Source organism: Spermophilus citellus (assembly GCF_964194105.1).
Source record: "Spermophilus citellus genome assembly, chromosome: 9".
Classification (NCBI taxonomy): Eukaryota; Metazoa; Chordata; class Mammalia; order Rodentia; family Sciuridae; genus Spermophilus; species Spermophilus citellus.
Window position 1 is genome coordinate 11,272,063 of NC_138191.1, and position 26,909 is coordinate 11,298,971.

The window sequence follows — 26,909 nt, forward strand, 5'->3', positions numbered from 1 at the left end:
TCAGTGGGTGGTTACACTGACCAAGTCCTTAGGTCAAGAAGAGAGGCCAGTTAACTGCCTGCCCTCAAGGAGCCCACGTCTAATGATTTCAGAAATTCCCTCATGGCCTGAGTGTTTTGTCTAGGGACTTTCCTGTGAGGTGCTGAACACTCCAGCTAGAGGTGTTGACCCAAGGTTTAGGTCCTGGAGTACCTCCTTTTCCTGAAAAATAATCGTTGAACTTGCATTACTATTTATTATATCCAGTTCATGTGCATTTACCATTTAATCAACACAACTTTTTGAGCTTAGGGGCAGATAGCGTTGTGTGTATTATTCCCCTTGTACTGATAGGAAAACTGAAGCAAAGAAACACAAAGGGAGTCCCTCAGGGCTACTCCACTCGGTGCTGGCCGGGACATCTCGAGTTTCCCCCAACCCGGGGGAAGGTCCATTAACTCGGTAAACTTTTATTAAGCCCCTCCAGGACCCCCGACGCCACCGAGGGGCCCCCAGCGGTCTCCAGGCTCGCTCTGTGCCTGCACTGAGGACTACGCCTGCAGCCTGTCGCCGGTCGCGGGTCGCCCAGCTCTGTCATGGCGCAAGAAAATGCGGCCTTCTCACCGGGGCCGGAGGAGCCGCCGCGGCGTCGCGGCCGCCAGCGCTACGTGGAGAAGGACGGCCGGTGCAACGTCCAGCAGGGCAACGTCCGCGAGACGTACCGCTACCTGACCGACCTGTTCACCACGCTCGTGGACCTGCAGTGGCGCCTCAGCCTCCTCTTCTTTGTGCTCGCCTACGCGCTCACCTGGCTGTTCTTCGGCGCCATCTGGTGGCTGATCGCCTACGGACGCGGGGACCTGGAGCACCTGGAGGACACGGCGTGGACGCCGTGCGTCAACAACCTCAATGGTTTTGTGGCCGCCTTCCTCTTCTCCATTGAGACCGAGACCACCATCGGCTACGGGCACCGCGTCATCACGGACCAGTGTCCCGAGGGCATCGTGCTGCTGCTGCTGCAGGCTATCCTCGGCTCCATGGTGAACGCCTTCATGGTGGGTTGCATGTTCGTCAAGATCTCACAGCCCAACAAGCGCGCCGCCACGCTCGTCTTCTCCTCTCACGCGGTGGTGTCACTGCGCGACGGGCGCCTCTGCCTCATGTTCCGCGTGGGCGACCTGCGCTCCTCGCACATTGTGGAGGCGTCCATCCGCGCCAAGCTCATCCGCTCGCGCCAGACGCTGGAGGGCGAGTTCATCCCGCTGCACCAGACCGATCTCAGCGTGGGCTTCGATACCGGTGACGACCGCCTCTTCCTGGTCTCCCCTCTTGTCATCAGCCATGAGATCGATGCTGCCAGCCCCTTCTGGGAGGCGTCGCGACGTGCTATGGAGAGAGACGACTTCGAGATCGTGGTCATCCTAGAGGGCATGGTGGAAGCAACGGGTGCGGGCGAGCTAGAGGAGGGGAGGGAGGTCGCGAAAAAGGAGGGCCTGGGAAGTTGCAGAAGGATGGACCAAAAGATGGTGAGGTCAGACATCGAGGTGAGATAGTGCAGCCTGGCACCTAGGTGGAAGCTAGAAGTATGAACTGAGTGAGGGCCGGGGGACCCCTACTGGAGCAATGTGTCACATGAAGTAAGAAGAGTAATAATAATCCATAACACTGGTAATACTTGCTCTATGTGATGCACCATCCCCCCCCACACACACACACACACCTTTGTGTGTGTGTGTGTGGCACTGGGGACGGAACCCAAGGCCTCATTCATGCCAGGCAAGCACTCTAGCACCAAGGGACATCCCCAGTCTTCAAAGCCCTTTATACCTTTCAGTTCATTTAATTATAGCAAGAACCCTCTGAAGGTAACTTATTGTGTTCATTTTTCAGAGATGAGATAGCCCCCAAAAGAGTTTAAGTATGTGTTCCACTGTCATAAGCCAATAAGTAGCTGTGCCTGGATTGGACATATGAGATCTAGCTTCAGTGCTTAGTGATCCCTAGTTGGAATGAAAGTTTAGGTTCAGAATTTTTCTTGTTGCCAAGAGGTCTGGGCTCCTGGAATGGGATGGTGAAGGTTTTCCCTGGCCGGAGTTGGAAGAGGACCTTAAGGAGAGGTTGATACCTAGTTTCACTTCTGTCTCAGTTATCCCCTCAACTCACCAAGACTCTCAACTTCTACTAACAAGGAAATAGATTATGGTACCGATTCTGGCCCCTTCCCAGAAGGAACTGGAGACTCACATGTGATGTCAGTATCTTCAGCTTGGGCCTACACAGTGATGTGTTTGGGAGCAGGTATGAATAAAATAATATAGGAGCAGAAAATTTCCTTAGGACTTGAGATCTAGAAGTTGGATGAGAATAAGGAAAATGCAGGTGAGGAATAAAGGCCCTAGGGGGCGCTGCAGCTCCTGCTACTAGGGCCAGGGCTGTAGCTCCCTGCTATCATTTTATGACAAGCTGGTGCCTTCAGATCCCTTCCTTGGCCCCTTCAAACTGAGAAGAGGCTTCAGCCCCACCCCACCCTTACTAACTCCCCTCTCAATGTTCTCATTCCACCTTCACTCAGACTGGGCTCACTCAGCTCTCTCCCTTCCCCACTCACCCTATTCCCTTTCCTTACCTCTAGCTGTCACTCCTTTTTAGCCAGTATCTCAGGCAGGACCCTGGGAACCTCCTGACCTGCTCTCTTTCCCTTTGAACCTCAGTCCCCACCTTTCTTCCTATCAGCCCCCCTTTCTGCAGTGACTCTCATGCCTTTTCTCCTCCCCAGAGGGATTCTTCCTATTCTAGCCTTCCCCCAAGATGTCTCAGGGCCAGACCTTCAACGTTAGAACCAGTCTCTGGTTAGTTAATAGTCACTTTCTGTTTCCCCCTTGTTTGGAGATGAATTGGGGAGAGACCCTGGTGTAGGAGGAGACTGACTGGCCCTGGGCGTGCAATAGCCCAACAGGGAGAATTGGGGAGGGTGAGGTAGAGATGATGGGGATGGGAGCTTGTCTGATTTTTCTAGAGCAATAAAGCTAGGAAGGATGGTAATATTTTAGGATTTAAAGTGCTTTTGAAAAACAAGAATAATGAGCCAAAACTCAACAAGATGACATTTTAAAGGAATAAATATAAAATTCTACATTTAGGCTTTAAAAAAAAATCACTTATGTAAGCACAGCATGGAGCTCTGGTGAAAAAAAAAAAAAAAAGAAGTGGGGGATTTAGTTGGCCACAGGCTTGCAATGTGATGCAGCTTCCAGAAGCGTTTATGTAATGTAATCACAGGCCCTATTAGCTGCAGCATCCTGGCCAGAAGCAAGAGATAGTGAGCCTTCTTTTATGCATGATTCAGGCCACAACTGGAGAATTTATTGCACTCAAAGGGACACTTCAAGAGTCCTCTTTGGCCTTACTGGTTTGCAATCAAGAAAGTAAAATTTTTCGCCAACAGGTCAGGTTTGGGGTATTTAGTTGGAAGAAAACAAAAGGGAACCTGAATCCTATTTTTATATACTCAAAGGAGTGTCAAGTAGGAAGAGAATGAGACCAAGGGGTAGAAATCCCAAGAGAAAGATTTTAGTTTACATAAAGAAAAACAACCCAAGTATTAGAACAATCACACAAAGAAATGGGCTTCTTCTCAGACGGTAGGCCATCAATCCTGGGAGGTAATCAAGTGGATGCCCATTGTTGGGAACCCAATGCGGAGTGGGAAATTGAAATAGACAATCCTTAAGATGAGTTTCAAGGTTAAGGAGGGGGAAGCATGAGCCAGGAAATGAAATGTGGGTAGACAAGAACAGGAATTGGAACGGGGAAGAAAATAGGCTGGACCAAAGTGAGGTGGGGGCCTGGGGGAGAGATGGCAGGGAGGGTGCTAGGAATGGGACTGTGGGGTAGAGACAGGAGAGAGAAGCCTGGGGCTGGGATCCCCTGACCCATGCTCCTTTTCCCCAGGAATGACATGCCAAGCTCGGAGCTCCTACCTGGTGGATGAGGTGTTATGGGGCCACCGCTTCACATCAGTGCTGACCCTGGAGGATGGCTTCTACGAGGTGGACTATGCCAGCTTCCACCAGACTTTTGAAGTGCCCACGCCCTCATGCAGTGCCCGGGAGCTGGCAGAGGCTGCAGCCCGCCTTGACGCCCATCTCTACTGGTCTATCCCCAGTCGGCTGGATGAGAAGGTGGAGGAGGAGGGGGCAGGGGAAGGGGCAGGTGGGGAAGCTGAGGCTGACAAGGAACAGAATGGCTGCCTTCCACCCCCAGAGAGTGAGTCTAAGGTGTGACCAGTTTCCTCCAAACCCCTGTAGCAGACCGGGGGCCAGACACAGGTACATAGGGAGCTGGATGTTGGAGGTGGAAGAGGAGCCAGGTGAGGTCCCAGAGAAGGTGCCAAAGTTAGAGAGGTTCCTTGAGAACCTTGAGTCCAGAATACAAGGGAAGGGAAGTTCCCTGATTTGAGGAGAATGGAAGATGGGGATGGGCAAACACACCATCTCTCTGTGTTTGACCTTCGCCATCTGTTCATGGGTGAATAGATGGGCAGAAGGATGGTATTATGGGGGTTAGATGGGAAGATGGTGACAAAAAGGCAACTGATGGATAGGTAAATGGACCAATCAGTTGGTACCATTTATCTGGACAGCTGGTGCACTCAGGGCTGTAGTTACCATAGCACACCTTTGTGCAAATTCTAAAAAGGCATCTTTTTCCTCCAGACACATGCAGCCCCAAACCAGGATGCTTGGCTTGGGGAACAGTGTGAGATGGAATGTAGTCCCCACTCACCTCCTCGGCATCCTCTCTGTGTGTGACACACCTATCTCAAATGAATAGAGTAGCCCAAGCCGAACCAGAGGAGAGAAAGCCAGACAGGTGCAGGCACAGATGAGGACCACCCCCCAGCTCCACCCTCCTGCTGGACAGATTCAGGAGGAGGTAACTTGCTGTGAGAGCTCAGCAAGTTTCAATGGCCTTGGTACTCAGGTGTAGGGCAACAGGCAGTGAGGACAGATGCTGGAGCTGGGGCTCTGGAGCAGGTCCTGGGAGGGGGGATCCAGGGATGGCTATTTTCTGACAAGAGATAAGATTTTGCGGGTACTACTGCAGAGGTAGGATGGGAGAAATTCAGAAGCAAAGGGCCAGGGGAGAGATCTAGAAAGTGTTGTCCTGAAGAGAGATGGTGGTTCTAGGGGAAGCAGAGTTTGTCCTTGAGGCAGAGTTAGGCAGATTGTCCAAATCACTGATTGAGTGCTAGATGCGGTAGACCTTCAAAGATCTCATTCCTATCGCCAGAACACAGGACACATGGAACGAGCACACATACAGCTATGGCAACTGAACCAGGTACCATTGGCACAGAGAACCTATGCTGCCTCTTGGAGCAGGGAGTGGGCGGCGTCTGGTGATCAGATAGTAGGAATTGGGTCAGGCAGAGAGAATGATGAAAGGCCAAAGTTGTACAACTTTCTGGGCATTAGAATCACCTGGCGGGCTTGTTAAAACACACAGTGATGGGCCCCACTCCCAGATTTCTGACTCAATAGGTCTGGGGTGGAAACCAAAAATGTGCATGTCTAACAAGTTTCCAAGTCATGCTGACGCTGCTGGACTGGGAACCACACTTTAAGGGGTCAAATAACCTGGGGAGTAGCTGAAAAGAAACTGAGACTCCTGGGGGAGCCGAGAAATGTGAGAGGTAGAGTTTTGTGTATGGGAAAAGAGACCCAAGCCCAGGCTAACGAGTTTAATTTTGGGACTAGGGATTCAGTGGGAACTGGTCAATGACAAACTGAGGTGGTGTTTGATAAGACAAATGGGCAAGACACATCGGACAAAGTAGTTGGAAGGAAGGCCTTTTGGAGACTCCTAAAGAGGTAATGGGGAACTGAAGCAGAAAGGGCTTCAAAGGCAAAGGACCAAATCCCTTGTAGAATTGAAAAGGCAGAAGTGAACATGGGAGGAAACGAGAGTCCAAACATCTGGGTGTGTTGACTGCCTGCCGTCAGGGCCCCCGGAACAGGAATCCCTGGAGATGCACAGTCTCACCCCAGTCATCCCAGGATGGCAAGGGGAGAGCAATGAAAAGTTGAAAAAAGGCAGAAGGTTGGTTGAGAGAACCTGAGGTTGGCTTCCTGGAGAAAAGTACCGCCCAGGAGAGCGCACCCTGAAGGGACCTACCAGGACCTTCATTTCCCAGCCTGACTGCTCCCCACTCACGTCTCTGAATAACAAGTCTCAGCCCCTTGAGGGGAGGCAGACACCCTAGTCTGTTCCATCTCAGGCTGGGAAGCCAGGATCCTAGTGGCACTGCACCTTCCAGAGGCAAGAAGGAAGACCTAAGCCCCATGCCTTCCCTTCAGGCTAGGCATGGGTGTCTGCCTCGGGTCCCAGGGCCACCTGGGTCACCCTCAGTCAGAGACAAGGTCCTAGAATGCTGATGACAGCTATTCTCCCAAGAATAGATATTGGGGTAGGGGATGGGGAGCAATCTGGGTTTAATTCATTGGAACAGGTGAAGTCTATAGTGGGGGTCTTCTTGGTCCACACACACACACACAGCACTGAAACCACTGTAATTGAACAGAAAGAGAAACTGAGGCTAAAACAGATCCCTCCTTCCCCTGGAAATCACCAAGTTGTGGCCACACCTGTCCTCACCACTGTCACCACTCAGGACACCACTGTACAGTGCAAAGAGTCAGGAGACCTGGGTTTTAGTGCCGACACCGTCACTGACTCGCTCTATGACTTGTTCACATCCCAGAGAAGTGATGCTCATCAAGTTTCATCACTTCTCTGGGCCTCAGTTTCCTCATCTGTAAGAAACGACACTTAGCAAACCAGCTATGCTCAATAAATGTTAAATAATTAAATTAAAAGAGGTAGACTGGATGCCTCTACAGGGGCAGAACAGGCCAGAAGTTTAAGATCAGAGGATCCTTAGGCAAAGGGTGAAAGTAGGCAGGGTGGGGAAGCCAGCAGGGTGGGGTATGTAGGGGTAGCAGCTTGGTGGACACAGTCAATGGAGGCCCTCCCCTGAATGCTGTTGTCCCTGTTCTAGGAAGCCTATTCTGCTGTGCCAGAAAGCATAATTAAGGTCAGGAGGAAAAAGACTGAGGCCCCAGGGCCTGGAGGGAGGAGACAGGTTTGAAACTAGCTCTGACTAGGAAAATGAAGACAGGCTGTGGCCAAGTCAGGGGAGCTCAGAAAGGCGCTGCCCCTGGAAGTCCCTACCCATAATGTGGGAGAAGGGTCCCCTCCCCAAACAGGAGCCCCCTTAGGAGTTGGTTCAGCACTGACAATTCAGGCAGCAGATGGGACCCAGGTGTCTCCTCCTGGGGTGGGTGACAAGGCCCATGGAGGCCAGATGGTGTTTATGGTGGGAAGAGAGGCGTGGTTTGTCCAGGTTATCAGCCCCCAACAACCTCCCTACTGCATACCCCAGCCTTTTACAGCCTCGTGGCAGGAGAAGGATTTTATAAAACAGCTAGGCCTGGATTTTATAAAACAAATTTATTCACATTTTAGAAAAACTAGTTCAAGGACATGGAATAGCCTTTTTATAAGACCAAGAACAGAGGCCAGAGGGAGGAGCCGGGGCAGGAAAGTGTGGGGCATGGGGCCATGTCTCCCACTTTGCATGGGGGTAGGTCAAATAAATTAAAGGAAGGGTGGCCAGAGGGAGAGGGTATCCGGGCAACCAGAGGAGGACTTGGAGCTGGCTGGAAGACAGTTGACACCGGCAAGAACTGGAGAGAGAATGCAGCGTGGACTCAGGACAAGCCCTAAGTGCAGCTCCCTCTCAGCCCTCGCCCCACTAACAGGATCCTACAGAACCACGCTGGTTGCTCCTCCTCCAGGTGGGGCCCAGGAGGAAGCCACTCAGCAGTTTGGGGAAGCCTAAAGAAGACAGGGCTAAAGTTTCTTCCCCTCACCTGTGGAGCAAGGGATCACCGTTTTCGAAGCCTCTTCATGAAGCAGCAGGTGATGGTGGCAAGAATGGTGGCGCCAGTGACTAGGGCCACTCCTGTACCCACCAAAAGGGGCACAAATAGGGTGTCCAGAGCTGAGTGAGAGAGGATGGCTGTGTTCAGGGGGAGTGCCATTGTTCCCCACCCTCCGTCACACTCTCGCCTTCAGGTTCTCTGGACTCACCCCCTACATGCACAGAGAGCCCTCCCTGCTCCCTGCCTGCCCTCTGCCATGGCACAGATGGGCACACAGGGGCTCTTCATGCGAAGTGATAGCAGCAGGAGGTCGGGAAGATGGACAAGGGCTGGGAGGAAGCAGAGGTATGCCAGGTGGAGGGAGGGGAGTCACTCACCATGCATGTAGGGGTAGACTGTGACGGGCCCCGAGCGGGCACTGCCTGCCTGGTACCAGCTGTAGTCAGCATGCTGCACCCAGGCGCTGGGGGCGCAGTGGTACACACCTTCGTCCTCAGGCCCTAAGCTGTGCAGTCTCAGTCGATGGCTTCGGGGACCCACCAGCTCCACACTGACAGGGCCTCCACCTGGTCGGACCCCCAGCTCTGCCACACCATCCTGGTCCACACCGCCTACCAGCTGGGCGGGGCCAGAGCTCAGCTCCCCCTCCTCTAGTCGCTCCACCCACCAGCTGGCAGCCAGCCGCAGCCCTGGGGGGCCGCCACGCACAGAGATGTTGCACAACAGGGATGCAGTCTCCCCACGGTACACCGTGCCCCCTGCTAGCCATGCCACAGCCTCCAGTGCCACTCCTGCAAAATGAAGGACATGGGATCAGAGAGCGAAGAGTCAGGATTTATGGTGTCAGGGTTAGTGTTGAAGCAAGTATCCAGAAAACTCAGGTTATTCCCACAATCCTGATGGAAGAGTGAGACTGAAGAATGGCAACAACTAATGAACTGGGATAGGGGCACAGAAATAGAAGGCAAGGGTCCTAGAAGCCCCAAACCCTGCTGAGAACACAACCCCATCTCACCTTCCTCCCGTACATGCACAGGAAGAGGCCGGGAGCGGGCACTGGCTGCTTCTCGAAGCCGAGTCCCAGACCCTCGAACGTAGGCTTTGGCAAGACAGCGATAGGTACCCGCATCCCCAGGCCTGGCAGCCTCTAGCCGTAGACGGTAGGTTCTAGATGCCACCTTCTCCATGGCAATGTGCCGGTCCTCATAGCCAGGGCCCAAGCTGCCCACGCCTTCTGTGTCCAGCTGGGCTACCAGGCGGCCAGGCCCGGGTGCCCCTGCAGGCGCCATCTCCCAGCCCACAGAGTATGCAGCATGAGGGCCTGGTGGGGGCAGTGCCCCTGACACATTGCACAGCAGTTCCAAAGGTTCCCCTGGGCCAATCCAACGTTCACCAGGCCCCACTGTCACTGCCAACTGGCTAGCTGAAACGTGAGGAAGAAGGGCATCTCAGAGGCAGGGACCCAAAAGCACCTGATTCCCCACCTATAATTCCTTCCTGGATAGCAACAATTTCCAGGCCTCCTGTCTGCCCTTCACTTGGTGTGACCATCTCCCCTGCCCAGAGGCCTGAATCCTGCCCTTCACCCATGGCCCTTCTATCTTCATGCCCAATTTCTAAGTAAAGAAAATCTGTCATGGGTAGAGAGGAGAGCATTGCCAAGAGGGGGGCTCACCCTATGCAAGACGAAGAACTCATCTATGCAAGATGAGTTCCCTGGAGTCAGGCAATAATCATCTACTAACTCTGGGACCCCACAGAGATGCCCCCTCCTGTAGCAAGACGTGTGGCACTCACACAGTGTCTGCACATCCACATGGGCCAGGACAGCCCTTTTCTCTGCAATCTGTGCCCAGCTGCCATCAGGATCCTGAATCCACTCAGCAGCAGTACAGTGATAGGTGCCTGCATCTCCGGCCTGGGCGCCCCCGACCACCATGCGGTACCGATCAGCCCCTTCCTTGCCAAGCCGCAATTCCCCTGCAGCTAGCCGCTCAGCATAGGGGGGTCCAGCCTCCACAGCCAAGTTAGACCGGAGTCCCACCACTTCCTGCAGAGTGGCTCGACCCACTGGAGCCTCAGGTACAGCTCGTCCAAAGGACACAGCCAGGTGTGTGTGCTTCTCTGTGTTTGTCCGAGCCAGGCAGCCCAGGGCCAGCTCCTGCCCCTCATGCACAGTCAGGCGTGGTGGTGAGGTCGGGGCTTGACGGCCTCGTGGCCCTGGGGGAGCAGCAGATACCTGCAGCATATCTGGAAGAACTGGAGAGGACAGCTGGCATGAGGGAAGGCTGGGAACTGGCTTATTACTATTTCCTGTGTACAATCCATCCCTGAACTGCCTGAGCTCCAAAAGGCAAAGACTGCATGTTATATTATTTCTTTTATAACTCAGTGGTGCCAAGCACAGTGCTGGGCACACCAAGGCGCTCAATAAATACTTGTTGAATTTCCCAGAATCAGCCCATTGCCTCTCCCTGTTGTGTTAAAGACTGGCACCTATTTGAAATACTTGGAAAACTAGCCCTGTTTTCCTTCTCAGAGGACAAACTTAAGAGCGTAAGAATATCCCATGGCATAATTCCTACCCATCTATACTCCCCCCCCCCCCAAATCTGGGTCCTGGACTCTCTAGGAATAGAGTATTCAATCTATCAGACTTCCCCATCCAATCCAAGAGTGGGACTAGATAGTGAAGGACACTTACTCTTCTCCCAAAAAGTAGTCTGATAGAAGAAAAGCAACGGACTGCGAAAAAAGAGATCTACGTTTGGTCCCACAACAGCCAATGACTCATTGGGTGACTCTGAAGTCATACTTTGGTCCTTAAGTTCTTCAAATGCAAAACCTGAGGGTGAATATGGCCCATCCCATCCCAGTGCCCAGTACCTCTCAGTTCCACTTTGCCACTGTAGCTGCCCAGGTATTGGGCATCTGTGGAGGGAGTGTAACACTCGTAAATTCCAGCATCCTGGGCCTGCAGGCGGGCAATCTTGAGTACCACGGCATCACCCTGTAGACGCTGCACCTGCACTTCACCAGCCGCCACACGGGGCCCAAACACAGCATAGGAGAATCGTGTATCCCTCGTGCTGATGATGCCCAGTGCGGCCTCTGGGGCCTCAGGCCTGTACAGGAACCACTCAAAGTCCTGCTGGGCAGGGCCCTCGTAGCCACTCACATTGCAGGAGATGGAGACAGCTGTGCCAGCCACTCGGTACAGGGGCCCCATGGGGACCAGCACCTCCCGGGCACAACACACAACTCCTGTAGGGAAAGGCAGAGGAGTAGGAGGTATCTAGGTCCCCATTCCATGTCCAAGACCACCAGCACCATTCTTGACCCTGACTGTGAAAGGAAGTGAAACCCAGAGAAGGTTGGTACACAGAGGGCCAGCCTCTGATCAAGAACAGGGAAGGGATGCTGGGTCTCAAGAAAGTGACATAGGCCCAAGTTTGCCTTAGAACTCAAATACATCCCATTTCTGGCTGGCCAGAAACAGAGCACCTATAAGCGTCTGATTCCCTGACTTTACCTGTCTCATTTCCATGTAGACCTTACCTCTCCTACCCCATTCCCCACTTCCATGTCTGCTTCTACTTTTTTAGGACTTGGTCAGGGGAGCCTTCTGGTTCAGGAATCCCGAGACCTCCTTTGCTGGAGGGGATCCAAAAAATATTGCTCAGAAGGGCTTATTGGCTTATTAGCTATGTCACCTAGGCCAGACAATGGAGCCAGTGGCCCTCTCTGGACAGGGCACAGACCCAGTCAGTTCTCATCACACAATGCCCTCCCCACTCCAGCTGTGCCATGAGCTCATTGCTTCTCCTACCCCACAGAGTTGCCAAGGCAGCTGGGGCTTTTGCTGCAAGAACCAGGCTCTGCCCTGCCTGGGGCAGAAGATTCCCTCCCCCAGTGCCTGCCAATCTTCTGGCTAGCCCAGCTGATGTACACTGCACCTCCCCCCCCAACTCCCTAACAAAGCCTTCATTTGCATATGATATGCATCATTTACATATAGCTCCTTTTTTTGGAAGGCCCTAAGCCCCCAGCAGCCCATTTTTTCTCCTCTACACCAGACTCCATCCTGTCCCAAGAGATAGCTTAGACAGCCTTGGATCACTCAACTGCTTCCTCCTCTCCCTTCACCTTTCCGAAGCTCCTATCAGATAAGATCAAAGAACCCCAGGATGTAAGGAGGCTGCTTTGCTCCCAGCTTACAGATGAGAAAAGTAAGGCAGGAGAAATACAGTGTTTTGATCAATATCCTACTATCCCGGAAAGTCCTCTGCAGAGGGACAAAACCAGGGAGAAAGATGAGGAGACTCCAAGGGGAGGCTCCCAAAAGGACCTTACCAACCACAGTCATTTCCAGGCTTCCCAGGGGTTTTCTAGAGCCTTTCTGCTAGGATTGTAGAAAAATACCCAGGGGTCAGCTCCACCCTCCAGCTCTAGGCCCCTTTCTTCTCCCTCAGGCTGAGTCACGGGGAGAACACATGGTCAGTAGTTAGATAGGCCACAAGCTAGCAGGAGGTGGCTTTCGGGCCCATCCTCATCCCCAGTGGTTTGGTCTGGAACCAGTCCCTTCCTCTTCCAGGCTTCAATTTCTGCACTAAAAGAGAACTGAGAGCTTCTACCTCTGACAGCCAGCTAGCAGCTAGTGAGGGTGTGACTCAGGAGGACCCAGCTCCAGGCACATTTCATAATCAGGGTGAAGGCAAGGTAGTTAAGCAGATATCTTCCCAGGTTGCCTTAGGGCCGATTGCTCAGGAGGCCCCCTCCCACCTTCCTGGCTCCACAGCTGCTGATGCTTGGAGATCCCCGTGGGAAAGTCACCCCCACAACCTTAGGAAATCAGCTGCTGCTCAGTTCCCTCTCCCAGCAAGGTCCTCTCCCCTGCACTAGCCAGGAAAGCAGAGACCTACTTTGGAGTCAGATCTGGGTTCGAATCCTGGCCCCAACACTCATTAGATATGCTCTCTAGAGCAGGTTACTTCATTTTCATTTTCATTTTCCTCATTTGTGGATGAATGTCAGCGTCACATGCAGTGGGCACTCAGATCCCAACAGACTCCGGTCTCTCTGCACCATCCCTGGGCTCCTCCCTGCTCCATGGAAAAGGAGCAAGCGCTAGGCAACCAATCCCCACAGCTCCTTCCTCTTTGTACATGGAACTGCCTCTCCACACCCCCACCCCCAGGGCCCCAAGGAGAGGTCTCACTCGGAATGAGGGACCTGCAACAGGGGAAGACTGCACTTGGCACCACTGTGTAGCTCAAGGCACCACAGGCCTCTGCCTGGACTACAGAAGCTCTGGAGTCCCACCCACCTCCCTTGCAGCACTCTTATTTCAAGGGCTTCAGTCTCCTAAAATCTGTACAGGTAGTTTAACTATTTCCATGCCACACTCTTCCCAAGACAACCTCCTACAGGGAACCCTCCAGTTCAGGCCATTGTCACTATCCCAGTGCATGGCTGGCTCCAGTACACTCCACCATGAACCCACCCCAGAGACACTGGGAACTTGGAGATCTCAGGATCAGTCTCTCTGAACCTGGTGTCTCTTGAGGCAGGGAAACTGGGACTAAGGGGGGGGGGTGTCTCACAACAGGCCAAAGTGCTGTGTGCCAGAGGGGAAGAAGGGCACCTAGGAACTCAACCAAGGGTGGAGATGGAGGCAAGGGAGGGAGCCTCAAATGATGAAGTGTATGGGGAGCAATTAGTGGAGACTTACTTCAAAGATGTGGGTAGAACCAGCCTCTGGGCCTCCAGCCAACTCTGGGGCAATTATGAAGACCGTCGGGCACTGCCCACACAGGGCAGGCACCCAAGGCCAGGCCTGGAGCTGAGTGTGAGACACAACTGAGTCGCACCATTTGGACACAACGACCCCAGCAACTGGGTCTGCAGGCTGAGAAGTAGGGCCTGCCTCCGAAGACCTGGCGGTGCCTCGGGCAGCACCTCCGTGGGTCCTCACTGTGCCCCCGGCTACGGAACTAGCCCTGGGGAGCCCCTTTTCCGCGTGACTGGTTCGGCGGGCTGCCGCAAAGAGAAGCTGGGCGCCAAGCCCGGGGAGACTGGAGACACACCTGACGGAGAAGGGGGGGTTGCGAAGAGCTCCAAAATGCTGGGAAGGCGGGCCCGGATGGGCGCCGGGTGGCCGGCACCTGCCTTGCGGTGCCCAGGACAGGGCGGGGACCCAGCTTACCCAGCATTAGCAGTAGCAGCAGCGTCGGCTTGGGACGCGGGGCGCCCATCCTGCGCGGCCGGCTTTAAGGAGGCTCCGGGGGGCTGCGCGGGCTCTGGAGGGCTGGGGGTATAGGGGGCGCATGCCCAGGTGGGGGGCAGGAAGCGGAGCAGTGAGGCGTGGGTGCGCGGAGCCGAGCGGAGCAGGAGGCGCCAAGTCCCCTCCCTCCCCCCTTCCTCCCACCGCTTTCCCTCCAGCCCTAGGGCGCTCGGGAAACCGTTCCCGCCCCGCCCCAGCCTCGGCCCCGCCCACGCCTCGGCCCCGCCCACAGCTTGACCAGGCTGCGGCCCCGCCAGTCTCCAGCCCTAGCCCCGCCCCACACAGGGCCCCGCCCATACCCCGCCCTACTGAGGCCCGGCCAGTCTCCAGCCGTGGCTCGGTCCCCGCCTCAAGATCCGCCCTCCTTCATCCCCTGACTCGGCCGGATTCGGAATCTAGCGGTGGCTCCGCCCCAGGCCCGCGGCGGGCAGAATGGGCCCCGCCTCGCCTCCGCTAACCTCCACCCACCCCCGCCGAGACCTCACCCCGCCGAGCACCTGTGGGCCTTACCCCGCCAGTCGGGTGCCAGCTCTCAGAATCCAGTTCTGTTCTCTGAGCCGCTAGTCATCGCTACAAACCCTGCTGATTTAAGTGGGGGTCAGAGGGACAAAGGAGCTCGGAACGCGAAGGGTTTGGGTCCAAGAGTGCTTCAGGGCCCGGAAGGTCACGGGAGACCTGTTTGCCAATCCCTCAGAGGGCAAAACCAAAGGAAAATGTGCTGGGCTAGTGGACCATTCAAGAGCCGTTTCTGACTGGCTGAGGGATCCTGCACCAGTTGCTTAACCTCATTCAACCACAAATTGAGCTGAAATTGTTGACATTCACTCAAGGGGTTACAGTGGTGATTAATTGAGGTAATGTACACAAGCTGGTTGGCACAGGGCAACTAACACGAAATGAATTAATATTTAAACTGCTTTCTAAGTAGTTTAGTTTTTAGTTTAGACCTAAAACTTAGGGGATTTAGCTGAAGAAGTTTCTATATTAAGTGAGAAGAGATGGACATAGCCCTGTGTTTGGAAGTGTGGGACCTGCCCTGGATATGATGGAGGCATTCTACCTAGGTTCTTTGTCTTTCCCTGGACTCTGGAGCAGATGGAGAGTGAGGAGGGTCAGGAAGGGTGAGGCAGGTCTGCAAAGCCAAGGCTGTCAAAGTGGCCCGGGATTGTGACCCCAGAGCTTTTCCAGCACCCTTCACCCTCCACCCCGCTACCTGTCTCTTCTCATCCCCCCTCCACCCTTCTACTTAGGTGGCATCCTTTACAGACTAGAAAACTGAGGTCCAGAGGCAGGAAGTGGCACAAGCCAAACCATACCTGCCTTGACTGGTTTCTTCAGATCCATTTCTCTAAATCATCCACAGTCCCTGTTGAGCTGTGTGAAAAGGAAAGGCCCAGGGAGGCATTTAGAGGAAAACCATTCTCTCCCTTTAGTTAGAAACTGAATGGATTTAATGCCTTCCTGATTCTTATGGTTTGACAGATGTTAAGATACCATTATCATCATAATAGATTTATGGAATGCTTGCACAATACGGGCAGTACTCAAAGGGGTATGATTTCTAGCCTTTACAGTCTGTTTTACAAGATGGTGTCGTTTAACAAAAGAGGAACCTGAGGCTCAGGAGGGTTAAAGCGTCTTGCCCAAAGCCACACAGCTTTCAAGTAATCAAGGCCTGACTTGAGCCCAGGCCTGCCTGTCCCCAAATCTTTCTATACTGCACTGTCTCTCCTTCCAAGCCTTTTTCTATCCTGTTACACTCATTCATACACCAAATACTGATTGGGAAGGCCTTGTGCTAAGCAAGACAGTGCTTTGATAAACAAGGTCAAGGCTATCTTGGTCCCCTTCCCTCAGGGAAAGTAGCAATTGTGTTGCAGGGAACATACTGTAAACAAATAATAACCAAACCTCATTATGGGCATTATGAGGGAGTTCTTCAGGGATCTGAGAGACCAGTCCTCATTCCATGGCTTGGGGCTGGAAAGGAGCTAAGAGCAGGTAGGGATGGAGGACCAGAGGGCTTGAAGCAAAACTTCTTCCACATGCCCCTCCCGCAAATGTGGGTTCCAGAGGTGGCCAGCAGGGGGAGCCCACAGCCCAGGACTGACTCGCCCCTCAGCTGCTTATGTAACTGGAAAAGCTGGGGGAGGAGAGGAAATGGCAGGCACGAGGCTCATCACACACACAGACGCATGTACCCACCGTAATGGAAAGGGATTTTACGCAGAAAGGTGCTGCACATACACCCAACAGAGTGATGCACAAATACACGCACACTCTGCAAAAGAGGAATATATCGTGTAGACTGGAGGGCATCTCTGTCCCCATCTGTCACATCCACAAGAAAACACAGGCTCACCTAGGCTGGTGCCCTGGGGCAGGGGTGAGTGGAGGAAGGACAAAAGGAGGTTTAAGTGAGCCTCAGGGCCAGACTAGGACATTCACAGGGAGGGAGTCTGGGATTACAGAGAGACACAGGTGCAGTAGTGACCGTGGGGACCCTGGCACCGGCTGGGCTGTGTTGTCATTATACCATCACCAGCTTCCCATCCCCCATCCCCCCCTACTACCAGATGTGGGCATATATCAAACACCAGTCTTGTTTTACATGTTAATTTAATTCATTTCACCTCCAAACTACATGGTACAAAGTTGGTACTGAGTTCTCATGAGTATTATTAACAACCATTAAAACCCATGTTCTCCCCTAAAACGGTTTATAATCTGGCTGAGATGTCACATACTGCAGTCACAACAGAGGAGTCATGTCCCTCAAAGAGGAGCACACCCAAAGACTGGACTGTTAAAAATATCCTGACCTGTGCCAGGTGTGTAACATGATCTCATTGAATCCTCAACAGAACCTTGTAAGGTTAGTGCTATTATTATTATTATCCCTGTGAGAAAACTGAGACATACAGAAGCTAAGGAACTTGTTCAAAGTTAATAGATTAGTTACTGTCCAAACTTGGATTTGAACCCAGGATTTTTTTTAACCCCTGTTACATTGTTTCTTAAAGGCAAACATCACTAAAGACAAATTTAAATCTGAGCCCAGCATTCATAAGTACTTGCTATGGACACAGATATTACTGTGGAGACAAAATGACAAACATAACAGCCACTAACACACATGGAAATGATGCAGACGCACTAGGAATACTCAGCTCTCTCCTTCAAATGAGTACAAACCCAGCTTCTTGGGGAGCTAAGGATCCCACACAAGAATGTCCTGTTTGTGTGTGTTTATAAATCCTTGACCCATACTGCACTGAGAAACTGGATTTTCCCACCCTCCCAAAGAGAAAATTCTCACTGCCGAATTGCTGAGAGGCTCAAGCAAAGGGTCAGAGGTAAAGCAAAGACCTACACTCACCTGGACAACAAACCAGGGCAGAGATAAACACACAGACACTGGGCCCCCCCCCCAACATAGTCATGGAACCACAAAGTCATCTCCCCCACCCCCACCCATACACACATCTGCACCACACCTTCTTCCCCCTTCCTCCCCAGAACCAAGATCTGCACCTCATGGTGGACCCTGTGTGTGTGTGTGTGTGTGTGTGTGTGTGTGTGTGTGTTCTCTAAACCCTCCCCTTACCCTCGCTGAGCCCATACTCCTGCCCCAGTTCTCAAGGCCTATGCCAAGGGGGTGGCACAGTTGTTCAAGAATAGGGGAGTCACAGTGCCACTGGGGCCTTGGCACAACCTAGCCCTGACCCCGGAGAGGACCCTGCCATTTCTGCACCCAAGACTAGTGCCAGCTGCCACCTACTCTGGAATGCCATGCATGGATCCCTCTGGGCTGGAATCCCCTCGGACCTCCCTCCCCTGACAAGTTCTTTTGTTTCCCCAGGCCCATGGGGTGGGTGCCTGGGCTCCTTCCCCATTCTTGTCCTCTGTTCCCAGCCAGCCAAGAGGGAACGGCTGGAGCAGACGTGTCTGGAGGGAGCAGGGGGCTGAGGCAAGCCCCACTGTGGGATATCTCTTCTTCCCCAACCTGAGCAGCTGGGTGGGGGTGGGCAAGTTGAGGGTGGCAGATGGCAACAGTTTGGTTAGACAGAAGTCTAAGGGTGAGTATTGTAGATGAGCCTCAGGGGGCGACAGGTGGCTAGCACCCGGTGACTGCCCCTTGAGTCACACCGAGGTTAAGCAAGAGGCAGATTTGGAGAATAGGTCATTCATAGGTTTGTCTCGACACAGCTCTGAGTGAAGAAAGAAGGAAATGATAATAACTAACACTTACTGAAAGGCCGCTTTGTATTGGACACTGTCACCCACATTCTGCACACATTTACTCATTTAGTCTTCACATAAAACCCAGGTGGTAAGAACAACCCCAGGTGGTTATCGCTAATTTACAGATGGGAAATAGGCACAGACAAGTTACATAATTCACCTTAAGTTCATACAGGGAGTGAATGGCAGCACCCAGGCAGGCACAGTGGCACATGTCTGTAATCCAGTAACTCAGGAGGCTGAGGCAGGACGATGGCAAGTTCCAGAAGAGTCTTGGCAATTTAGCTAGACCTTGTCTCAAAATAAAGAATACAAAGGGGCTCAGGATGTGGCTCAATAGGAGAGCACCCCTGGGTTTAATCCCCAGTACCCTGACCCCCAAATGGTAAGCACCTAGATGCAAATGCAAACTGACTCCCAAACTTAAGTTTTCTGAACATTCTTCCTCCTGCTTCCCTAACCTGCACACATTTATTTATATGTTCACATATGCTCATGTGCGTACACACACACACACACACACACACACACACACTGTCTGTCTCTGTCTCTGTCTCTCTGTCTCTCTCTCTCTCTCTCTCTCCTGGTGTCTATACGACCTTTTGAAATAACTATCTCTTCCCACTAATGTGCTCCAATTTCTAGCACATAGTGAGTGTTCAATAAATGTTTTGTTGAATTAATGAATCAATGAACAGTGTCAGAGACCCAGGACACAATGAGAGTTGGGTCATGTGGTGGATTTGAGGGAGAAAGACTAGGAAAGATTTTATGCACACACACACCTAGCCCTCTACCTTAGATAATGTTGAAGACTCACTTCCAACTCTGAGGCCTTTCAAACTCACCAGGTGGGGAAAGAGCGATGGAACCCAGCTTCCCAGGATGCTCTGAGGAGGAGGGGCTCCACTCTCCCCTCCAATCAGAACAGAAGGCAGTGGGGTGTGAGGAGAGCTCTGGGAAGATGGGGGACATGGTCACCCCAGACTTCTCAGCTAAGTTCAGTTCCTCCTGTGTTTTCAGCCTCCCTGGGGGCTGCAGGCTCTTTCCTGGCCTCCCTGTGGCCAGCTCTTGCTTCCTCCACTTGTCCACCTGGACCCTGCAGGAACCTGGCACCCCTAGGCTATTCTGGCTGAAGAGTGGACAATTCCCTTTTTGCCTCGTCCAACTGAAACAAGTGTGGAATTTTTCCAAAGCCTCTCTATTAGAAAAGTAAATGGAAAACAAAGCCAGAAATAAAGATTGCAAAACAAAGAAACAGATGGAACAGTGGGGGTGAGTGAGCAGGCCATGGGAGCGAGTGTGATCCCAGCATCCTGATGCTGAGTGACTGTCCCCTCGCTCACTCCCCCCCCCCAGCACCCTGTCCTTGGCCCTTGCATCTCCCACTCTGTGTTGTAACTAAGGAGGCTTGTTTCTGTCTGCCTCTCCGTCTTGGCTTCTCAAGGCCACGGTTAACTCTCTTCTGCTCTGTCCCCATGCCTAGCCCAGTTGCCTGGCAAGGACTAGAATCTCCCCAGACATTTACAGAATGGCTGGCTGAGCCAGGGAGTGAGCAGGGAGTGGGGGACATGAGAGGGAATCTGGGCCTTTTCTCTTTGGTGGCCATATGCCTCCACAGTGGGCACCGCTCTTTCCCAAGTCTATCTTCACCGGCCACTTCCACCCGCAGCTGAAAGTTTCTCCTTTCTCCTCTTTCAGAACCCAAACTCTCCATCCCTCAAGAAATAACCCAGGCCAGCTTCCTGGGCAGCCGTGGAAGGGCTGGGCTCTGTCCTCTGGGGAGGGAAGGTGCGGGAGATCGGATCCAGCTGAAAAAGAAATTGCAGTCCAAAGGCCACGACATTGGAAATAGAGGGCAGAAAATAATGGCTAACATTCATCAAGCGTTGCAGTTCTCAACACAAGTGGATGAGTTAGAGCTAGCAAAGAAATCGAAGCTCAGAGAAGCTAAAAACAAACAAATGTCCAATTAGTGGCCGGCCTAAGATTTCTTTTCTAGGCACTTCTAACTCCACAGCACAAGTTCTTAGCCATGTGACAAAGCTTCATCTTGCCTAATTCAAATCATCTTAGGAAGAAAGAGCTAGTGGGGGAAGGGGGTAACAAGAGTGTGGAGGTCCAGTCAGCTGCAAGCCCAAGGTGATAGGGAATCCAGGATAGCAGGACTGACCTCTCAAGGTGCTGCAAATTGTCAAGGAGGACCCCAGTCCCAAAGTATTCCTGGGGAAAGGGGAAAAGACAGAACAAATCTAAAAGTTAGGGGATAAGGCATGTTACCCATCAGGAATTTAGGTGCAAGAAATAACGTCTCTTTGTACCCAATTAAGTTTTTAAAAAATCTGTGGAGCTGGGACTTCAGAACTAAGCAGCAAAACATTGCACAGAGCTGGGTTTCCCAGCTCTGTATCCTGGATCCCATTACTGGCTTTCTCTAGCCTTAGTTTCACCTAAGTTTTCATCATATTTAAAATGAGAATTATCATAGTGCTGAGTTCATCATTTTCTGAGGATTGCTGTTGAGAGAAATGATGAAAAAAGCTGGGGCTCAGAGGTAGAGTGGGATCCGTGACCAGGAGAGGAGACCCTTCTAAATGGGTCTTTCCATTTCCTGTGATCCCCTGGGGAGGGGGTAACCTATACCCCTCTGCTTCCCACCAATCCCTCCTCAACTCTTCACAATTTGATTTCTAAATTTGACCCACCATGGAAATGTTTTTTTCAAAGGTCAAAAAAGTGACCAACTTTCATTTCTCCTTAGCATCTGAAATCTGAAACTGATAGGGTTTCTTTTTGCCCCTTAATCCATTTCCTCTCTCAGCTGTCAGGTCTCATGGCTTCATCTAGTTCTCCCATCTCTCTGCCCCTCCATATTCCAGACCTTCTGTTCTACCCTAGGTGTTGCCCAGAGTTCTCTACAAGACCTTTGACCTGTTGTCCTCTGGCTCCTCTACCTTGGCAAATCTCCTCCTGTTGAGTGGTCACCTCTGTGGAGGTGACTTCCGTGGCCAGTGCTCTCTCCCAAGCTCTAGTCTCCATTGCCATTACTCACTGGTCACCTTCTCTACCTGCCAGGGCTACCTCAAACTTAACAACACGAAACACAACTTGTGGCTTCTCTCCTGAGTGACCTCCTCTCTTCCCTACCTTGTTTGAGTTGACTTTGCATCCCCAACTCCCCGACCCCCAACTCCTTCCTCCTTTACCCTCATATCCAATCAGTTACCAAATCCTAAAATCCTGTCTCCTTGAAGATCCTTCCCATTCACCCCTGTCTCCTCTCTGTCATTGTCCCATCTTGACCTCCAGAGCTTTACCATCTATAGTCCCCACCTGTCCCACCCTTTCAGCCCCCCACACACCCGTGTACACACACACACACACAGCAATCAAATGAGCCTTCCTGGGCTACAGTTTGAATGAGATTACGCCCCTGCTCAGAAACTTTAAATGGTTCCATATTGTTTATAGCGATGTTTCTCAAACTTACTTGATGGTAAAAATACAGACTCCCACTGCCCACCTCCACCCTCATGAATCAGAATCTCTGAGAGACGTGCCTGCTGTTTTATATTTTTAACATGCATCCAGGTGACTCTTATCATCAGAGCCTTTTAGGAAACACAAGCCTTTAAAATGACAGGCGTTCAGGGCCCATGATTTGGCTCCAACATCCTCTTCCAGTACCTCCATTTTTCTCCTTTGGGCTCTGGGTACTGCACCGTCTGCCTGTGGTCAGGCTGTTCCCTCTCCTCTTTCTCTCTGAGCCAGATCTCTGTCATGGCCTAACTAGAATGTCACCTCCTCCACGAAGACTTTCCTGAATCTTCCAACTGAGAGCCATCTTCTCCTCACCATCTTCCTGTGGATTAAAAACAGTGTGCAGCCAGCACCTGGCAGGGCCTTGGCTCACGGCTACTGGGGGTTGGCCCTCTTCCCTCTCCTCTAACTTCTGGTACACTCCTCCTGTCATCTTTGAAGTCAGGGATTTCTGCTCATGTGCTCCTGGAGACAAGGACCCAGAGTGGATCCTTCTCTTCACAGCATGAAGATTAAATGTTCAGACTCTGGAATCAAACTGACTAGGTTTGAATCCCAGTCCCCCTTAGAACTACTTAGAATTTGTGTGTCTCCGCTTCCCCATCTGTTTTTATGAGGACCAAATTAAGCAATGCATGCTGTCTCCCTCCCTTCTGGAGGCTGGGAAATCTAAGACTAAGGTGCCAGCAAATCCTGTATCTAGTGAGGGAGGGATCACTTCCTGGTTTACAGATGGGCCCCCTCTCTGCCACCACATGGCAGAGAGTAGAAAGGAAGCAAGCTGTCTTCTGTCCCTCTTCTTTTAAGGGCCTAAACCCATCATGGGGGCTGCACTCTCATCATCTAATTACCTGTCAAAGGCCCCACCTCCTGACACTCTCACATTAGGGGTTAAGGTTTCAACTGGGTGAGGTGGGGGACAAGCACGTAGTGTCCTGGTCAACTAACCATTAGCTGTGATGAGCTAGATGTCTCGGTGGCAATCAGGCTCAGTGACTCTCAACCCTGCCTGCCCATTGAATCATCTGGGGAACCTTTGAAAATTGCTTAGGCCTGGGCCCTACCTCAGACAAATTGAAATAGGATCCCTAGGGGTGAGACCCAGGCATGGGGCATGAAGATGCTGTTACAGATGAGAATTCTTAGCTAGTCCAACTACCTCACTGAATTAATGTGAGGTAAAGGATTTAGTCAAGCATACAAGGTATGTTTGTGGTGGAACAAGTCCTTATCAAAAGCCTCTGCCCACCGTCCCATCCAGTCCAGAGTGACTTCCAATGTGCCAGGGCTGGGTCTTTGCTCAGGACCAACCTGGGTCAGGCGAGGACCAACCTCAGCTGTATCAGATCATGGTGGGGACCCTAGAGAGGGGCAGGTGGGAAATATAGACACAGAGCAGCCTTGTACCTTCAGTGCTCCCTTGGATCCACCAAGATCTCTAGCTAATGGTTAGTTGACCAGGACACTACAGTACCCAGAGCCCAGAGGAGAAACACGGAGATACTGGAAGAGGACATTGGGGCCATATCAGAGGCCTTGAAGGCCTGTCAAGCTTAAGGAAATGGGGAAAGGGAGTCCTCAAGAGCTAGGAGCTGACCCTGAGAAGACAGGCTCAGGGATGGGGTGGAGGGATGTGGTGACCCAATGGCATGGGATTATGAACAAAAGAGCCATGAGAGTGGGAACCTTGCTTGCCTGGGTTGTAATTGTCTCTCAAATACTCACATACAATATGGTATACAGTAAGTGCTCAGCACGTAGACTGAATGTCTGAATGATGCAATAGCTGTCAGAAAGAGAATGTACTGTCGACGAAGTCACACACACACACACACACACACACACACACGGGAAGTGATGGGAACTTCCAGACAGGAGCACTAGAGCAGAAGGATCCTGGACTTTCAGAGAAACTGAGACACTGAGGAGGCCAAGCTCCCTGGAGTTCAAGGAAGAGTCCATTCTGTGGGAGGAGGGCCATGTCTTCGCGTGCCAGATGTTTGCAGGGCATCCTGTCCTAGTTGGGTGTCCAGAGGCCAAAGGGAACAGGCAGATAAACAGAGCTACATCCTGGGCTAAGTGGAAGGGGCTGGTAAGGGAGGAAAGAGGAGGCTGGGGACCAAGCCAGGCTGCCTCTTGATAGGGGGAGCAAAGAGGTGGGGTGCTCTGGGCCAGGGCCTGGGTCAGATCTCTGGCCAAAGCAAACCTTCCTCAGGGGCTTAGGGGCCAGTTCCCTCCCTGCCCAGATGGAATCAAAGGCAAACAGGAACCCTGCAGGGCCCAGCTGTGACCCTTGCCCCCCACACTCAGCAAGACCCAATTAACCCCGTCCTCCTCCTGTGCCCTAACATCCTCTTATTTGGTATTTGCTCGGTGGATACCAGCCAAGAGCCCTTCTCCCCAGACCCGGTCCCCCCTGTCATGGTGTCTCCCTGTAAGAGACCAAGGCAGTGTTAGCTCAAGTCCTAAGTCTTTCTTGGATTCTATGCCCAGAGTTAAAGGGACAAGGCTTGTTTCTGTGGGCCACGCTAAACAAACGAGGGGCACATGCTAGTAACAGGGCAAGAGCACTGCGCCATGGTCTCCTTCCCAGCCAAGTCTCCAGGTAGCAGTTCTCACGCAGGTAACTTTGCTGCTCCCTGAGCTGAGGAGACGGCAGCCGAGAACAGGAACTCGGGCATCATCAATGCTGGAAGAGGACCTTCAAGGTTTCCCAGTGCTGCTCCTTGTCACTCAGACGAAGACACCAAAGCCAGAGTCGAGCAGCCTCTTGTCCAAGCTTGCTCAGGTGACTCGTGGCCTCGCTGGGACCAACCTCAGCTGACCTGACTGTAAAAGATCACGGGGGGGGGGGGGGGGGGAACCCTAGAGAGGGGCAGGTGGGAAACAGAGACGCAGAGCAGCCTTGTACCTTCATGCCTGGGGAGAGAGCTTGATACCAAAGACTCTTTCCTTTTCTTCCCTTGCATTTCCACCTGCGTGTCTAGGTGGGAACACAACACAGAGCTCTCCAAACCCAGAAAGGAGTAAGGAAAGGAGCAGAAATAGAGAGATTGAGGAAAATACTCCTGAGTGCTTTGTTTCCCCTTCTGTTTTCGTTCCCAGCTCACCCTACCTCCAAGGACTGAACCTAGGGATGCTCTGCCACTTAGCTACATATGCAGCCCTTTTTATTTTAAGACTGTGTTTCATGAAGTTGCTGAGGCTGGCCTCCAACTTGTGATCCTCCTGCCCCAGCCCCCAGAGTTGATGGGATTGCAGGTGTGCACAACCACACCTGGCTTTTCCTCCTCTTTTCTAAATTCTAGGTAATATGGCTTTCACCATTTAAAAAAGACAATAAAAATCATCTGACAGACCTAAGGAGAGACAAAGGAAGAGATATTCTAGAATCTTGTTTGATGGACTAAAAAAAATCAAGGACCAGGAAGAAAACAGGGACAATCGTAAAGGAAGAGACAGACAGAAAATCCGATGCCATCCTGGTGAGCCCGTGGGGAAACTGAGGCAGCAACGGGCTAAGACAGCTACTCTGTGGCTCTGAGCCCACCAAGAGTTCACGACAGTCTGAGGGAGTGGGAGGGCAGAGGACAGGGAGGAAGGGGGGAGGAGAAGGCATCTCTCTTGGACATTAATCAAGGCCACCCCTGGCCTTCCCAGATTCCCACCTAACCCATCCCTTGAAGATGGCCTCCTCTTGGAAGCAGAAGGCTCCACTATGTCCTCACAGGGCCCAGAAGCCTGGTCACAGTGGCAAGATGACAGCCCCTAAAGAAGAAAGGGAAAGGAAAGGTTGGAGGGTGGAGGAGGAGGGGGAGAGGGTGCCCAGCAGCCTGGCTCAGAGGTAGCAGCGCCCAGGAGTAGTGCTGGCTCAACCCAGGACTGGGGCAAAGGAGTGGGGTGAGGGTGGGAGGGGGGACTGTGGGGGTGATAGAGCCTCCCGGGCTTCCTTCCCTCCCTCCATCCCTCCCACTCTCCTTTCATGATCTTGAAACAACCTTCAAGTCTGGGCTGGAAGCCCCAGGAGGCCAGTCACTTAGGAAACAGAACTGTTTCTTGGAGACCTTGCAGCCCATCTGCAGCTGAGCAGCGCCCACCCCTCCCCCGTGCACAGACTCATTCTCCCATGGACGCTCACGTACGCCCACGCCCGGCTGCACCGAGTTCCTCACTGGCCCACACACAGGCACGCACGCCCAGTCACACGTGGCAGGCCACACACTCATACACAGATAGCTGATCTGTAATTGATTGATCACTCATCCAAGAGAATACTGCCCTTTTCTTTGGACTTGGAACGTACCCACAGACAGGACTCTTGTGTCCCTCACTCATTAACTAGCACGGACACACAGCCAAATGCATTCCTCTGCCTCTCTGACTCCCCATTACTGTCCCAGCTCTCTGACATGCACACATCCCTACGTCCCAAACCTCCCTCTATCAACCAAGCTACTCTCCATACTGCCCCATGCGGACCCCTTTCCAATCTTTCTGATCTGTGACTTTCTCTCCAGTGTGGTCATCCCGGCTTCCCACATCCTGCCTTAGAGTCTTTTTGTCTCCTTCCTTTGCTCCTCTCAACAACAGGGCCTTGATCCAAATGGGCACCTCTGTCTGGGTTCACAGGAAGCAGCAGCCTGACCCAGGCACTAGATCAAAGCACCGGGTATCTGCAGCAGCTTGTGTCCTGGCATGGGGTTCATGGTGGGCAAGCAGATGACCTCCCAGAGCCTCAGCTCTCGTGGGCAGGGGATTGTCAGTGAGGCATGGGCGAAAAGTGAGCCTGGGGTGCCCTGTCCACCTCTCACTTGTTGGGTCCTCAAGTTTGTGAGCAGCAGTAACCTTGAGGGTATGGCAGGGCATGGCAAAAAGCCCAGCAGGCTGTATGGGCAGAGGAAGATCCAGCCCTTTCC

At 52.5% G+C, this 26,909-nt stretch overlaps 2 protein-coding genes across 3 annotated transcripts; one reads left to right on the plus strand and one right to left on the minus strand.

Moving 5' to 3' along the window:
• Positions 1 to 575: 575 nt before the first annotated feature.
• KCNJ9 (potassium inwardly rectifying channel subfamily J member 9) lies at positions 576 to 4,262 on the plus strand (the record flags this gene model as incomplete). Its single annotated transcript, XM_081308745.1, has 2 exons — positions 576 to 1,425; positions 3,931 to 4,262. 2 exons carry the CDS (start codon positions 576 to 578, stop codon positions 4,260 to 4,262), a joined length of 1,182 nt encoding a protein of 393 aa, XP_081164871.1.
• Positions 4,263 to 7,505: 3,243 nt separating this feature from the next.
• Positions 7,506 to 14,385, minus strand: IGSF8 (immunoglobulin superfamily member 8). 2 transcript variants are annotated; one of them, XM_081307444.1, is made up of 8 exons: positions 14,131 to 14,385; positions 13,657 to 14,011; positions 10,812 to 11,189; positions 9,723 to 10,184; positions 8,941 to 9,348; positions 8,303 to 8,716; positions 7,914 to 8,044; positions 7,506 to 7,727 (listed from the first exon to the last, which is right to left on the minus strand). In XM_081307444.1, the coding sequence occupies exons 3-7, from the start codon at positions 11,152 to 11,154 to the stop codon at positions 7,929 to 7,931; spliced, it is 1,743 nt and encodes a 580-aa protein (XP_081163570.1). In that variant the 5' UTR covers positions 11,155 to 11,189; positions 13,657 to 14,011; positions 14,131 to 14,385; the 3' UTR covers positions 7,506 to 7,727; positions 7,914 to 7,928. The 2 variants fall into 2 exon arrangements, with proteins under 2 accessions (XP_081163570.1, XP_081163569.1); XM_081307443.1 differs by lacking the exon at positions 13,657 to 14,011.
• Between the last annotated feature and the right edge of the window lie 12,524 nt (positions 14,386 to 26,909).

What these genes read in the sequence shown, in the direction of transcription:
- IGSF8 (XM_081307443.1), bottom strand. Translation starts at nt 14,179, where the DNA reads ATGGGCGCCCCGCGTCCCAAGCCGACGCTGCTGCTACTGCTAATGCTG. An exon ending in TGTGGATGTGCAGACACTGT is followed by an intron (nt 9,349 to 9,722) that starts GTGAGTGCCACA and finishes CTCACGTTTCAG; the next exon opens with CTAGCCAGTTGGCAGTGACA. An exon ending in TGTGCATGTACGGGAGGAAG is followed by an intron (nt 8,717 to 8,940) that starts GTGAGATGGGGT and finishes TTCATTTTGCAG; the next exon opens with GAGTGGCACTGGAGGCTGTG.